Source organism: Semicossyphus pulcher, unplaced genomic scaffold, assembly GCF_022749685.1.
Source record: "Semicossyphus pulcher isolate SPU_LCO1_2020_fin unplaced genomic scaffold, fSemPul1.0.p SCAF_15, whole genome shotgun sequence".
NCBI lineage: Eukaryota > Metazoa > Chordata > Actinopteri > Labriformes > Labridae > Semicossyphus > Semicossyphus pulcher.
The window spans coordinates 22,073,589-22,084,516 of NW_027211659.1; the positions used below are offsets into that span (position 1 = coordinate 22,073,589).

Genomic DNA, 10,928 nt, shown 5'->3' on the forward strand with positions numbered 1-10,928 from the left:
AGTTGGTTATTGTATGGCAAAATTCAGTGAACATTGAGTGTACTGAAAATAATTTTATGTTTAAAATGACCAGAGAAATGTAACTGAGTACGTTTACTCAAGTGCTGTACTTGAGTACAATTTCCAGGCACTGGTGCAGAACACTATACTTCCACAGTATACAGATGCACCCACAAACACACACAGACCCCAGGTCTTTATTGTGGTCCAGCAGCGCCACCAGACTCCCTGCTCAGCAGGTAAAAAATTACACACTTTACACACACTGAATATAATTAAAGTTACTGTTGTAACTTGTTAAAGGTTGTAAATTGGTCTTATTTAAATTAAATAAACAATGTATTAAACAAACACTTTATTTCATTAAATTTTTTTCTGCTAATTTCTCAAGCAGTGAGAAGAGTCTTTCCATCCTCTTCCCTGCCTGTCCTTGCTGCGTTATTTCTCTTCTCTTATCAGCTTCAGAAACTCTTCATCTCTATCCCTCTGTCTCCACCCCTCTGACTGGCCTGCCTCCTCCTGGTCAGCCACTGCTGCACTTGGCCATTGTGTGTCCTCAAGGATCAAGGATGGAGGCAATTAGCAAGAGGGGTGATGGAGGACCTCTGTCCTAACACCTCATCCCTATCACTAGCTTTTTCGATGGAGTTGAAACCAAATACTTTGATCTTAAAGTGTATTTCTTGGACACTGGAGAGTCCACCATCTCGTTTGACTTGGCACGCTATGAATCTTGGGTTAGGTTGGGCCATAAAGGATGCACCCGATTGATCGATGGAGCGGCTAGTGCTGTCATCTCACAGCTAGAGGGTTCCTAGTTCGAATCCCAGCTTGGACGAAGAGGACCTTTCTGAGTGGAGTTTGCATGTTCTCTCCATGCATGCGTGTGTCCCCTCCAGGTACTCCAGCTTCCTCCCACAGTCCAAAGACATGCTTGTAAGGTTTCATTGGTGCTCGTTAGGTTTCATTGGTGACTCTCAAATTGCCCTGTGAGTTTGACAGCTTGCTTGACATCTTGTCTGTCTCTATGTGTCAGCCCTGTGATTGACTGGCGTTCAGTCCAGGGTGTACCCAGGTGTTTATACACCTTCATTATCAAAGCCGTGGTCACGTGAAATGCATGGGTTCGTGCATTTGTTTCCCCATGGGATTTGCATGATCACTGTGGTGACAATAACGTATGGCGAGTTAAAAAGGCTCTCAGCTTCTCCTGTGAGATCACAGTGGCTACCTGCCATGCCACAGAGCGTACACAGACAGCATGACACCGTGCAGGAGTGGTGAAAGCCATTGGCTTTTATACAGATCTATGAATGTAACTGAGATTCTGATTTAACATCATTTTTGACGTTGTTAATTGTTGATGGCTTTTCAGAAACACGTGTACTTACTTACTCTTAATGTTTTTGCATCTTTTGTCACTTTGGAAATCTCTGTTCTCTGCTCAGTTTGGTGTTCCTCGTACACTGTGTTTGTCACTGCTTATTTCAAAACCAACCTGTGACTGCAAAGGTGTCGATGTGTTGAAGCTTTATTGTACAATCTTAACCAGATAATATTATGTGATTCATCTCATTGTAAATGGAAAACAATACTAACCCTCCTTATTTCAACCTCACCATGTTTGTGAACATAGGCGTCTACCGCTACCCAACATTTATCTTGTGTTTCCTGTTGTGTGCTTTCATCATCTCAGCCAACCTTGTCATCATTTTGGTAATATCACAAGAGAAGACTTTACATGAGCCCATGTACATTTTTATTATGTGCCTTTCTATTAACTCTCTGTACGGCTCTGTTGGCTTCTACTTCAGGTTCCTGCGAGACCTTCTGTCTGATAGTCATCTGATCCCACGGCAAGCTTGTTTGACTCAGGTCTACGTCATTTACACCTATGCGTCCTATGAGCTCACCCTTTTAGGGATCATGGCATATGATCGGTATGTTGCCGTGTGTCAACCTTTACATTACCACACCAAAATAACCTCCAAGTTGGTCTCTATTTTGGTCGCCATAGCATGGATCTATCCAGCCTTTTCTGTAGGAGCCTGTGTGTATCTGGCTTCCAGGCTTCCTTTGTGTGGCAATAAGATACCAAAGGTATTCTGTGCAAACTGGCCTGTTGTTAAACTGTCGTGTGTCTCTACTGTGATTAATAACCTGGTTGGAATGCTTGTGTCCTGCTTCACCGTCTTTCTGCCCCTGGCTTTTGTCCTGTATACATACATTCGGATTTTCCTTGTTTGTAGGAAACGCTCTGCAGAGTTTAAAAGCAAAGTCATCCAGAGCTGTATGCCACACATTATCACATTCGTCAATTATTCTATCACTGTGTTCTGTGATGTCGCTCTCAGCAGGACGAACCTTGAAGAGCTGAATCCCTTTCTAGCTGTGATTTTATCACTCGAGTTTGTTGTGATTCCTCCAATCGTGAATCCTCTTGTTTACGGCCTGAAGTTACCAGAAATTAAAAAACATATTTTGCGAATGTTATTTTGCTCGAAACCTGTCGAAAAAACTTAAGACGTAAGAGTTATATGAGAAGCCTGTGCCGTTTCTTTACGTTAGGGGTCTGATGTTGACTGTGTTTTCTCATCAGGCTGCAGCACTGTGTGTCATATTAAAATGTTAAATACCTGCAAAAGGAAGATCTCATCACTGCCTTTAATGTGAATACATTTATATTGTCTTATGTTAATATTTTACAGAAAGTTTTCTGTTTAACAATAATGAACTTTAACCTCATTCACTGTACTCAGTGCTGTAACCAAATAAGACTCCAACTCCAAGGCTGTTAAAATCTTTTGGCACATTGACTGACTGCTTCAGAGTTTGTCATGATATTTTTTTGTTTTTTTGTTTTGTTTTGTTAATGTAAGAAATAAGATTCACTCTGGAAAAACTGCTTTGTGCACATTTTGAAATACAAACTACTGTAATCAAATAAAAATTATATATATATATCTATATTTATATTTTAAAGAGTAACTGCACATTTAAACATGTTTTCTGAGCTGTAATCTAAATTATATTGCTGTACTGTGATGAAACACATCAATGCTGGTGTTCATATTGACCATGCTTACCAAATATATAAAAAACTGCATTTCATGGGTTGCATATGGCTCATACACGCCATCTATTGGTTTAATTCAGCCCTAGACCTAGCCAGACGATGGTGAGTCGACTGTTTGGGACAAAATGACATTATGAAATTTCTATTCTAAAAAATGAACGTTAACGCCTGTCAATGCACGCACGGTCGGCGTATGCGCCTTGGCTCCAAAAGTCAACTATTAAAAAAATAAACTCATCCATACATACACAGGTGTATGCACACATGCATGCAGAAATGCCTCCTCATATTTAAATTTATCTAAAAGGGGTGTTTATTATAATAATTAAAGATAACTTTGATAAACTAAAACAACAAAGAACTATAGGCTGATTGGTGTTAATTTTTGCCAATAAAGGTTTGGAATTAATCACTTTATTGTTTTGGTGTAGGTGTGTGCGGGCTGGGGGGGGGGCTCAGCCTTTAGCAGGGGGTGCTCCAAGGAAAAAGTGGTTGGGAACCACTGGTTTAGATGACAGAAGTCAGGTGTAAAACTTTTGTCATTTGCGAGATCAGCAAAACATCCTTGCATTTATAATTCACTCAATAATATTAAGTAAACTTAGTTAATTTTTAAATAAAAACTCTATCTGGCTGTGGTAATGAAGAAATGTTTGCCAATCTGGACTTTATTGATTCACAAAATGAACCTTGTTAACATTCAGGCCTACAGAAACAATGAGTGAAACACTCCTTGTAAATGTTTAAGTATATACACGTATAGTCGTTCTCTCTCTGCCTGCTCTTAGTTTGGTTGACTTCCCGGTTCAGGAGCCAATGGGCAGAGCCGGGGAGGATATCAGGGAACTGCCTGCACCTACGTTTCAGTTGGTCTTCAGCTTATTGAAGTGGCTTCCACTCTAACCTGTCTGTCTTTCTCTCCCAGCTGTGCCCAGGTGCATCACTGAACAGATAAGACACAATACAGATCGGTAGGGAAACTGGGTGATTTCCATAGTGATTTAGAAAAGCCTAAGAGCTGTGTGTGGCTGCCCATGTTGACCTGTGTAAACTGAAGCATAGGTAGACAAATTGTGGGCTCATCCTGTCATAAAATTAATCCATCAAATTGTCTTATTGTAGAATCGTTTGCTGGTCTAACTTATTAAAAGTAGACCATGTTTGTGAACTTGTGTAGGCTATGGTGTCCATATGGCCTTAGTGTTTGTGGTTTTTCTGGCCTTTTGGAGAGGGTTTCATACATTCAATTGTTTATTTGTGGTTTCCCTGATCCAGTTTTAGGTGAGGAACTATTTTTGGTGGGGGTTGGGATTAGAGGAGTAGCATTTGTCCTCTTTTAGGTTTAATTTCCTTCATTTTGTTTTGGCTTGATGGTTTATTTTTGGTAAGTGTTGGGCCTTTTGAGTACTATATCTTGGAGGGGAGTTACCATGTTTTTGACCCATGAAACTCATGTTTATGTTTCGTTTGACTGCAAATAAGTTGTTTTTTAAGCTCTGACAGTTATTCACTGTCACACATGACATGAAAGCAGATAAACAGATGTCCTCGAAATTAACTTTGAGAGTTGCATGTATAGTTGAATCATAAGGCTGGTGGTCTGAATATATAAAATATAGTTCTAATAAATGCTACAATTGGAAGAAATTAGGAATTATGTCAGCGGTCTCTGAAGGAATCAACAGCATCAGCAATATTTTTAACTCCCTGTAGTTCTGATTGTCACAGTCAGCCAAGACTTGCAGACATGGATTGTTCTGTCTGAATCAGAACATTACTGGAATAAGACTCTGAACTTAAAAATAGAGCATAAACATTAAAAGGAAAGGAACTCTTTACTTCTCCAAATGATATTCATTAACAGATGAATAGCATCCCCTGCTGGCAAGCTGAATCTACATTGAACAGAAACCATAAATAGATTTTTTATTTCAAATGTTGTTTTTTGTTTGTTGTATTGCATCTTGATTGACATCAGAATTAAGTTTCTGGTCTGCTGTTTTGAGGTGATAAAATGTCCCATGGTTAAAGCAGAGCTGTAACATCCTACCAATTCCGACTGTTTTGCTTGTGTTGCATGGATACCCGACATTCATTGATTCTTGTCTGCCTCCATATCGTCCAATGAAGTCTGAAATTCCCCCAAAATCACAAAAGAAGCCTGAGGGCTGCAAAGCAAAATAATACATTTGTACACATTCAAAGCCTAACATAAAAGATATTGCATTTTCACACTGAATGAGACGATTGCGTAAATTTGAGTTTATTGTATCTCAGTGTATTTCTTAGTTTGATTTGTTTTTGATTCAGACATTTTAAATTGTCAACAGAACTGCCCCGTTCTTATTTCATTAGATAACCTGCTGACTTTGCTTCTAAGCGTTTTCATTACTTAAGTGACTGCTCAGTTTTGGAGGCAATTTATCTGCCTCTCCAAAAGAACAGCTGGTCACAGTCTGGCCCCTGCTGTTTAAATGGGCCACACCACCACTGCTTCCTGGTTTGCTTACCATTGTGTGGTGCACTTCACATGGGCATTATAGCGTCTCACTCCTGCCTGGCTGGTCCAAAGCCTTCACATTGCGTAACCTTTACACTCATTAAATATACTCTGTATCCCATCTCAAATGAACTTTTTAATAATTCTAAGGAAAAACTCATTTTAAAGGCGGGCCAGTGCAAATAGTTCGACAAAACATCAGACAATTAAACTGTATGTGTGTTTTTTTCAAAATCTGCAAACAGAGACCCAGATGTTACACCAGCAGGAAGAAGACTATCAGTAGTACATGAGTGTAAATATTTAGGTATAATAATGGATTCACAACTCGCATTCAAAACACAAGTTAAAAAAGTTACAGAATCAAATTTAATTTAGCAAATTTGAGACACATTAGGAACAACTTAACGACTGAGTTGTACATCAATGCCATGATTTTCTCACACATGAACTACTGCTGGATACAGACATTTCGGACCACATTAAAATCGGTACAAACACTTAACCAAATATGATTTCTTAAAACATGATCAAATTAGCAGATATTTTATTTGTGTATAAAATATTTCATGTTCTGCTAGCTGACATTAGAATATGTCATCAAGTAATTTTAAGTCTAAAGATCCAGTTTTTTAGTTGCGCGCTAATGGAAATTAGCATTGCGATCGCGTTAAATTAACTTTTCACTTTTCTTCTTCACATGCTTAACATAAAATAAAATGTGTGCTCATACTTACAGGAATATAACAAGCTATTAGCTGCTCACTTTACAATGCTAACAATCTGCTGCTTCAATACTGCACACTAACCAGGTACAGCAACCTCAAAGGGTCAAAACTCAGAAACGCAATGGGTTTAAAAATACAGCCACCACTAGAAGGAGACATTGCGTGCCAGGAGAGGGCAAACCTGTCATACCGCACAGCTTAATATAAACATAAATATGCACCTAGGTTTATGTATGCAATCTGAGTGATGGGCTAAAGTAAATTAAAATTTTCCAGGACAACATAAGTTATTTCCAGGATATTTGGTCATTTTAATCAATTTCCAGGTGTTTCCAGGACTGGAAAACTAGTCTCTAAATTCCCAGGTTTTCCAGGATGTGTGGGAACCCTGTTGCTAGTGACTGTGTACAAAGGACAAAAGAGATTTGACATGGACATTTAACAATAAATCAATATATGATGTAGTTTTTGAATATGGAGGGGAAAAAAATTTAAAATGTTGGTGAAGACAACCCCACATAGTGCCTTCAGGGTTTATTGTTGTCATTTTTTATAGTGTTAAGATTTGTAACCAGGTGATAAACATGCAAGGCTCTAATGATTGGTTGATTTGAATACCCACCCCAGCCTTCATCTGTCAGACAAAATACTAATACCAGTGAGCAGAGAGCGCAGAGACTGTAAGGGACTAGGTTATCCCTCAAAGGAAACTTAAATCCTACTATGATGGATAATGTTTCTTCAATGTTTTTTCTTTCAGGGTTAAATGAAACAAAGAACTTACGCTTTACCATCTTCTCTCTCACTTTACTGTGTTACTGTGTGATTTTGCTGGTTAATTTTGTTCTTGCTGTGACCATCATCTTAGACAAAAACCTGCACGAGCCCATGTATATTCTACTGTGCACATTCTGCATTAACGGACTGTATGGGGCAACTGGTTTCTACCCTAAGTTTCTCTGGGATCTGCTGTCTCCAGTTCATGCTATCTCATACTCTGGATGCCTTATTCAGGCTTTAGTGATGTACACGTTTGCCTGCAGTGACCTGTCTATCCTCGCAGTCATGGCGTATGACAGATATGTGGCTATATGTCGGCCTCTGGAGTACCACTCTATTATGTCAAAGCAAAGACTCACAAAGTTAGTGTGTTTCTCTGTGATAACACCTTTTTCCGTTATATCCACTAATATTTTTCTAAGCTCTAGATTAAAACTATGCAGCCAGTATATTGCCAGACTGTTCTGTGTGAATTGGATTATTGTTACGCTTGCTTGTTTCCCAGCTGAAACAATCCTTAATAACATAGTTGCTTATATTACAATAATTGTTTATGTGTTGCATGGAGTTTTTATAGTTTGGTCCTACATATATCTCATTAAGGCGTGTGTGTATTCTATAGAACAAAGGAAGAAGTTCATGCAGACATGTGTGCCCCATATAACCTCCCTGGTCACTTTTCTTTTCACGATACTCTTTGATATCATGTACATTCGATACGGCTCAAAGGATTTACCTCAAACCATCCAGAACTTTATTGCAATAGAGTTTCTTCTCATTCCTCCGATTATGAACCCTCTTATTTATGGCTTTAAATTGACTAAAATACAAAACAGAATTCTTGGTTTTGTTAATTTTAAAATTAAATCATAATGTCTGATGGCTGACTGTACTACTCTGTAGTTTGAATGGTTGTTATTTTGTATGATGAATATGCAAAAAAATAACAATAAAACAAAATGCATATGTAAAGCATAACGAAAGGCTCTGTTGGGGTATCAATAGCACACTCAGTGTGTGTTCTTTGTGGATTTTGACTTTTTATTGAAGCAAAGAAGAAACATAAATATTGCAGGTTATTCCAAACCTTTCAATGCAGGTGTGATTGATTCTGTGACACTCAAGCTCGTCTTTATTATGTGGGAGTCATGTTAATTCCTACTTTCAAATCTTACGTAAAAATGAAAGGAAATTCTGCGTATTTATTTGTCAGCAAATTGTGTTGGAACACTTTTAATGAAATTAAAATGTGTGACCTGTATGCTGACTTCTTGCTCTTTTAGAATAGGGTATATGTACATTATTTGTATGTGTCTAATGCTGTAGTCGACTACAGGGGAGAAATAAGTGCGGATGCATCTCATTTTCTTTTGCTTTTCCATTATACTGTTAAGTTTATTCTATTATACACTTCATTATACATTATTTATATTATATCTTATAGCTTATGTTTTGTAAAACATGGACTTTGGATGACAGTGTCTAGTTTAGCAAAGGACTGCTGTTTAGTTAAGACACAAAAATCTTTCTTGATTTCCACTTTGTTCTGGATGTAGGCAGGGTCTTATTGAACATTGCCCTTTTTATTCGTGTTATAAGATAAACTTCTACATGCTGACCAGATTTAATATGAAAATACATATCTTATTTATTTTTTTACAAAAACATTGAAACTTTTTAAAATGGGGTCTCAGAATGCCACATCCTTATTTTTTAACTTGCACCCTGCAATGCTTATTTTTTGTTTGTTTCTTTGATTTATTCTTAACCTTTTTCTTAACAACTTTATTGTCATGATTATACATGAATGTCGTATTTACAGACCATTATAACAAACCTGGGGGCACAAATGTTCTGACAAAGGGGATAAAGGAAATATTTAAACTGAAATAAAAATAAATATCTTTAAAGCTCACTGAGGACAAATGTTAAACATCTATTGTTTGTAGAATGAGATGTAAGATTTCAGAGACGTTTGTTTATTTGCTTTAATGAATTAGATTATCAATTTGTTTAAAATGATCATAATCAAATAGAGCTGCAAACAGAAATTACTGTCATATTTAGTATTCAACCAATAACTTTCTCCAAAACAACACAAAGTTGTGGATGAATATTATCAACAATAAATTGTATATTTTAATCGTTTTTATGGTATGTGACCAAAACCAGAATAAATAAAGCAGTTAATCAAGCTGACAAAACCTCTGAATCATTTAAAGGATACCACTTTAGAAAAATATATTTGGAAATAGCCAAACTCTCTCTAAACAGACAGCCACAATACATGTTGACCAACATATAAGACAGAGGGTGTATGACGTCATGATAAAAAAGTTCATGGATTGTTTCATTTTTGTTCTTAGTTTGCCATGAAAAAAAAAAACCAAACACGTTTTTTCCAACATGGTGGTTGCTAATTACCTTAAGAACTTTAAAAGCAAAACTCCTAAGAGAGCAGCATATCAGACAAGAAAACATTTGATGAATCAGATAGTTTAAAGGGGACATATTTTAGCTATGCAATCAATTCTGGGCACAACTATAAAAAGGACGGCTCTCACCTACGACTCAGTTCCCTTCGTTCGCACCAATGAGCCATTCAAAAGAATCGGACCGTTCCGAGCATCACAACACTATAGCGAAAAAAGGCAGCCTGAGGAGAATGACGGTGAATGACGATTGGTCGATTTTCAGCGAAAGCAAGGTTGTAGGTAGAAACCTGCAGCTGTTCTGAATGGCTCATTTCAGGGGCTACCTTTTTAAAATGTAAAAGTTGTCGTCTTTTCACTGTGAACAATAAACACCCAAAAATGTTAAACCCCAAAAAATGAAACCCATGCAAAATATGAAAATATCCATTTATCTGAGAGCTCAATGCACAGCAACTTTGTGTTTGCAGTGTTTTTGTATTTGCAACGTTTTTCTTTTGCAGTATTTTCATGTTTTTGTGTTTGCAGCATTTTTGTGTTTGCAGCGTTTTTGTATTTGCAGCGTTTTTCTTTTGCAGCGTTTTCGTGTTTGCAGCGTTTTTGTATTTGCAGCGTTTTTCTTTTGCAGTGTTTTCGTGTTTTTGTGTTTGCAGCATTTTTGTGTTTGCAGTGTTTTTCTTTTGCAGCGTTTTCGTGTTTGCAGCGTTTTTGTATTTGCAGCGTTTTTCTTTTGCAGTGTTTTCGTGTTTTTGTGTTTGCAGCATTTTTGTGTTTGCAGTGTTTGTCTTTTGCAGCGTTTTTGTGTTTGCATTGTTTTTCTTTTGCAGCATTTTTGTATGTGCAGTGTTTTTCTTTTGCATTGTTTTCGTGTTTTTGTGTTTGAAGCATTTTTGTGTTTGAAGCGTTTTTGTATTTGCAGCGTTTTCGTGTTTTTGTGTTTGCAGCATTTTTGTGTTTGCATTGATTTTCTTTTTTTTAACGTTTTTGTATTTGCAGCGTTTTTGTATTTGCAGTGTTTTTGTGTTTGCAGCATTTTTGTGTTTGTAGCATTTTTGTATTAGCAGCATTTTTGTGTTTGCAGCATTTTTGTATTTGCAGCGTTTTTCTTTTGCAGTATTTTCACGTTTTTGTGTTTGCAGCGTTTTTCTTTTGCAGTGTTTATTTGTTTTTGTGTTTGCAGCATTTTTGTGTTTGCAGTGTTTTTCTTTTGCAGCGTTTTTCTTTTGCAGCGTTTTCGTGTTTTTGTGTTTGCAGCATTTTTGTGTTTGCAGTGTTTTTCTTTTTTTTTGCGTTTTTGTATTTGCAGCGTTTTTCTGTTGCAGCGTTTTCGTGTTTGCAGCGTTTTTGTATTTGCAGTGTTTTTGTGTTCGTAGCATTTTTGTATTAGCAGCGTTTTTGTATTTGCAGTGTTT

The 10,928-nt window shown here is 37.2% G+C and overlaps 2 protein-coding genes across 2 annotated transcripts; both read left to right on the forward strand.

Moving 5' to 3' along the window:
• The first annotated feature begins 1,575 nt into the window (after positions 1–1,575).
• On the forward strand, positions 1,576–2,523 carry LOC138592664 (olfactory receptor 6N2-like). The gene has a single exon (XM_069663505.1). It carries the CDS (start codon positions 1,582–1,584, stop codon positions 2,521–2,523), a length of 942 nt encoding a protein of 313 aa, XP_069519606.1. The 5' UTR covers positions 1,576–1,581.
• A 4,504-nt stretch (positions 2,524–7,027) lies between these two features.
• LOC138592594 (olfactory receptor 52D1-like) lies at positions 7,028–7,957 on the forward strand. Its single transcript, XM_069663428.1, has one exon. It carries the CDS (start codon positions 7,028–7,030, stop codon positions 7,955–7,957), a length of 930 nt encoding a protein of 309 aa, XP_069519529.1.
• Positions 7,958–10,928: the final 2,971 nt, after the last annotated feature.

Coding starts and splice junctions, on each gene's coding strand:
- LOC138592664 (XM_069663505.1), top strand. CDS start 1,582: ATGGAAAACAATACTAACCCTCCTTATTTCAACCTCACCATGTTTGTG.
- LOC138592594 (XM_069663428.1), top strand. CDS start 7,028: ATGATGGATAATGTTTCTTCAATGTTTTTTCTTTCAGGGTTAAATGAA.